Source organism: Austrofundulus limnaeus, unplaced genomic scaffold (genome assembly GCF_001266775.1).
Source record: "Austrofundulus limnaeus strain Quisiro unplaced genomic scaffold, Austrofundulus_limnaeus-1.0 Scaffold5, whole genome shotgun sequence".
NCBI classification, from domain to species: domain Eukaryota; kingdom Metazoa; phylum Chordata; class Actinopteri; order Cyprinodontiformes; family Rivulidae; genus Austrofundulus; species Austrofundulus limnaeus.
Window position 1 is genome coordinate 6,035,659 of NW_013952407.1, and position 4,726 is coordinate 6,040,384.

Here is a 4,726-nt window from a genome sequence, read left to right on the forward strand (position 1 = left end):
CCCCCCAACACACCTGATTCAGATGATTGCAGTTCAACAAGGAGAAGGGGTTATCTGCAGAATCAAAGTGGGCGTGTCACAAGAGTGGACATGTCAAAAGCATAAACACTGTGGGCTACGAGGCCTACATGACGGTATCCTAGATCCTGCTTGATCTCTTTATAGCMTGACCCTGACCCCAACACTAAGGTTAACCAAGAGAAATGTGACCCAAGGAGGGTTCCCCAGAAAAAGTGGTGCCTTACAGTAACGCCCCTTTTTTTCTTGTCCAATGAGGGGGTGCCGTACGGTATCGTCYCTTTTTTGCTTGTCCAGTCAGGTGTGTCCCTTTAAAAAAAGTCCGTCAAATCAGGTGGGTCGCTTTAGAATCGCCTTTCCTTGTGACACGCCCACTCGTCCCCACTTGTCTGCAGAGAACCCGACTTGTCAACAAGAGTCTGTTAATCAGTTATCACTTGAAATAAGGTGTTCTGAAGCAGAGAAACATCTAAACATGCAGGACAGTGTGCCTTGAGGACCATGGTTAAATACACTGACCTAGGATGCTGACTCCTACGTGATTGTGGCTCTTGTAAAAAGTTGTTGTTTATACACTAGCAACTTCAATAAACTTCTCATATTTAGCTTTGTGCAACGTGTGGTAGTGGCATCGTACGTGTTCTGAAACCCGTTTTGGCAGACAGCATATCTAAGCAGACAAAATATGTATATTTGCCTTGAAATTTAACAGATCGAGAACAGATTGTCTACCTACCATAAATGATCCTGGATCTATATTATTATTTGCCTCTTGGTTTGTTTTGATGAAAACTTGGACCCTGTTCAGTCTGGTCAGAACTAATTTGACCTTCACCTTTTGTCTCTGGGATAGAGAGGAGATGGAGAAATGTTTGGGAGAAATCAGTTAGTCTCCCAGTGGTTTGAGGCTGACACAGAGGTTTATCTTTCTGCATTAAACACACTACAAATATCTTTGTGACCCGCTGTATCACTTTGTGTTTTAGGGCTAATTTGGCATAATGTGTATGGCTTTTCATTGTTTGATTGACTGAAGAGGTGAAAACTGAACAAAGTTTCATTCTTTATTGTTTCCTGACTTTATCTTCTGTTTTCCTTTCATCCTCAGGATGAGCTGGTGTTTGCAAACCGTGGAAGCTCCAAACCCAGCACACCCACTAATCAGGGAAATCTGTCTAAAACTGGGATGCCTGTGTCTTCAAGTAACGGACAATCCAACACCAACACTTCCATGTCCTCTCAGGGTGGTACCTCTAAATCCAACACTTCTACACATAGCAGTAATACTCAGCCCAGMGCACCATGGTCTCCTCATGACACRCCCAGTCTTGGACAAGGGCTCCCCACTTCTGCACCGCCATCTGCAGCTCTTTCTGACGTTGTCGTGGAGTCTGGAGACACACCACTACAGGAAGAGGTAACTTCAGGTGGGCTCAGCAAGAACCTGGACTGGAAGAGTGGCAAACCAGAAGGCAGTAAGAATGTAGGAGCAGAGCAGGAAGAACAACTGTTCAGCCAGAAAGCTTTGACGACGGCACTGAAAACTGAAGGTGACACATACATTTTCAGCTTGTGTTTACACTCCGTCAGTATTTAACTTTAAACTTTGATTAAAAACACTTTCTTTTGATTCTTAAATCACTTCTTAATTACTCAGGTGGTCCTTTAAAAACAAAAATTGTGTGTTGTTAGATGGAGCAGAAAGCATGGAGAAGTCTGAAGTTCAGGCTATCATTGAGTCCACCCCTGAGCTGGACATGGACTTTGATGGCTGCAGAGGAACTAGGTATGAGACTGACTTTGAGTAAAAAACAAGAATGTTTAGCTTGATAGATTATCAACAACTTGGTWTATGTGTTTTTTTAATTGGTTTTGGTTTTACAGATTTTATTTTCAGGTAATTGATTAGCCTAAAATAAGACAATAGTTGTGATAAAAGATCAGTTTCAAGCACAAAATACGTTCCAGCCATTTTTAAGTAGAGCTTTGTAGAAAAGTCATGTAAAATATTTTACCTGTTGTAGACAGCTTCTTGAACAGCCTCAGTTTTAAGAAATTGTCCTGTTAGGCTTAAACTATTTCTCTTACCAGAGGCTGTTCTAATAGTTGTCTACAACTGGTAAGATGTTTGTTGTTAAAGCTTTTACCCAAAACACCACTTCAAAATGGCTTGAAAATCCCTTTAAGGTTTTTAATTAGGTGTCACTTCTCCATTTTTCTGTATTCAGTTTGGCTTTTGTTTCATGTCGGTTACTGTATTTATTCGAGTATAATACGTAAAATTTAATCCATAAAATCATGCACAAAGTTGGATACTCGGATAAATATTTTTGCTGATGTATTTTAACTGAAATATCGGCCTCATTTACAAAATCCCTGAGTCCAGAAATGAAACCCTGTCATAAAAGCGGTTGAAGCGAGCTTACCTCTAAAACTCCTTTGTGCCTCCGAGCGAGATAGTAACAGATCCAAGCAGGCAACATGATGTGAAAAAAAAAAAAAGACAAAAAGGCAGTCCTGCATAATGAACTAATAATATTAATGTGCGACCGGGCCGCTCCTGGGACAACAACAAACACATGGTCGTCTGTAATGGCTGCCGTCTACTGGTGTTCTGTAAAAGTTGGTCTACCTGAAAAAAGTTTCCCCACCCGAGGGGGCGCTCGCGAGGCACTGAGAATGAGATTGTTGTTGAGTGAGATTCTGATGCCTTTACTACAGAGGAGGAATACTAGAAACTTTTAATGATACAGATAATGGTGAGCCTGATTTTGAAGGCTTTTGATTCAGCTCCATCCACACTTGTTAGAACCACACAGCTCCATCTGTTTGTTATATCACACCAGTTAACAAATGAACATTTGATAGTTTTTGTTGTAGTTATACATTTGTTGTTGTGTACCTTTTAGTACATACGTTGTTAAAATAAAATTAAAAACTGATGCAACAGTCAAATGATAATTTTACTGAGATATATTTATATAAAGACTGCAAAGGCTGAAAAATCCTGAAGTCCATATGAAATGAGAGGTAGTATGAGAATTAAATTTTTTATGCTTTTTAAGATACAAATAGAGGGGGTCGTATTATACATGAGATTGTATTATACACAAATAAACGTGGTAGTTTGAAATAAATCAAAAACAAGCTGGAGATGATTTTGTTTCTCTGTTCTTCACCTGTCTGTTCAGCACTCCAACTAAAGGTGGAATAGAGAATCTGGCTTTCAACCGTAACACTGACTCTCTGTTTGAGGAGCTGTCATCTGCAGGAAATGACCTCGTAGGAGACGTGGACGAAGGAGCTGACCTCCTGGGTAAGAAAGCCGTAGGATTCGGCTTTTATTTATTTTTAATTTCTTTTTATTTTTCACTAAATATTTTACCCTCTTAAGTCTCCTTAAATGTCTTTTCTTTGCCTGTTGGGATCCAACTTCCTCACAGACGAGTTTTCCGGTGTGTATGAGTGATATTTTCCCCCAGATCTGTTAACCTTACAGAGCCCATCCGGTGACATAGAATTTATGCAGTAATTCTGTTGTGGCCACAAGATAATTAATGCAGTCATTTCTATGCAGAAACTGTTTATTATTTACGTGGACAAGTTTGAATTAATGTAACTTAAAAATAGGAATAAATGACTTACGTTAGACATGAAGTAATTCTTAGCATTGCATGTTGCAGCTGTAAGACACAGGTAACAACTGCATTTGTCTTTGTCCAAAAATATTTATTTTCATTCTTGGAAGCTCAACACAGAACAGGCTCCTCTCTCACACTGTGCCTTTGCTGCAGAAAGAGTCCTATGTTGTTGAGGAACACAGTAAAAAATCACAGTGAAACTGACACACACCTAGGGTGTTGTTTATTTTAACATACGACATCAAATAATAATAATAATAAGAAGAAGAAGAAGAAGAAGAAGAAGAAGAAGAAGAATTGTGGTGTTGCTACTTTTGAACAGTTCAAAAGAAAAACAACGTAATAAAAATCTGACTCCAACAATGTGTGTCTCGCTGTACACACTACTCAAAATGATCTTGTATTATTGAATGGCCACAAAATAATAAAAAATATGTATCCAGTGTCACTGGATGGGCAACATAACTTCTTGTCTKTGTGTCCCTGATTATTGTTTTATTTTTTTATTTTTTATTTTGGGTTGTAGCTTTTCTTCTAGTTTTAATAAATTAGTAATAGTGCAGCGTTGTGAAGGACAGTGATACTGTAGATCAGAAATGTTCAAACAACACATTTTAACAAAGTTTAATAAAACTTTCTGGTCATCCTCTGCACGACTCTCAGACCACAACCTTTTAGGTAAGAGTGTAAAACTGGAAAGGCGTAAAATTATTGAAGATTTTTGAATGTTTGTTGTGAAGAGGTGATTACAAAGTTTTAACTTAATAATATGTTCGGTCTTTTTCAGGTATGGGTCGAGAGGTTGAACACCTCATCCATGAGAACACCCAGCTGATGGAAACCAAGTTAGTATTTATTTTAACTTATAAAATGTTTGCCTCTTACAGTGGTTTGCAAAAGTATTCATACCCCTTGAACTTTTCCATATTTTGTCACATTACAACCACAAACATAAATATATTTCACTGGAATTTAATGTGAAAGACTGAAAAGGTTTTTATATGGTTCTATATGTTTTATAGATCTTTTATGTTCCAAATAAAGTTAGTTTCAGTACATGATTTGTG

At 38.2% G+C, this 4,726-nt stretch overlaps 1 protein-coding gene across 6 annotated transcripts in view; it reads left to right on the forward strand.

Moving 5' to 3' along the window:
* spag9b (sperm associated antigen 9b) overlaps nt 1-4,726 on the forward strand; it is a 67,382-nt gene that overhangs the window by 46,534 nt on the left and 16,122 nt on the right. For all 6 annotated transcript variants that reach the window (XM_014028505.1, XM_014028517.1, XM_014028510.1 and 3 more), the window contains 4 exons: nt 1,127-1,568; nt 1,711-1,804; nt 3,210-3,334; nt 4,447-4,504. In XM_014028505.1, the coding sequence (XP_013883959.1) occupies nt 1,127-1,568; nt 1,711-1,804; nt 3,210-3,334; nt 4,447-4,504 (719 nt within the window). The remainder of the gene's footprint in view (nt 1-1,126; nt 1,569-1,710; nt 1,805-3,209; nt 3,335-4,446; nt 4,505-4,726) is intronic.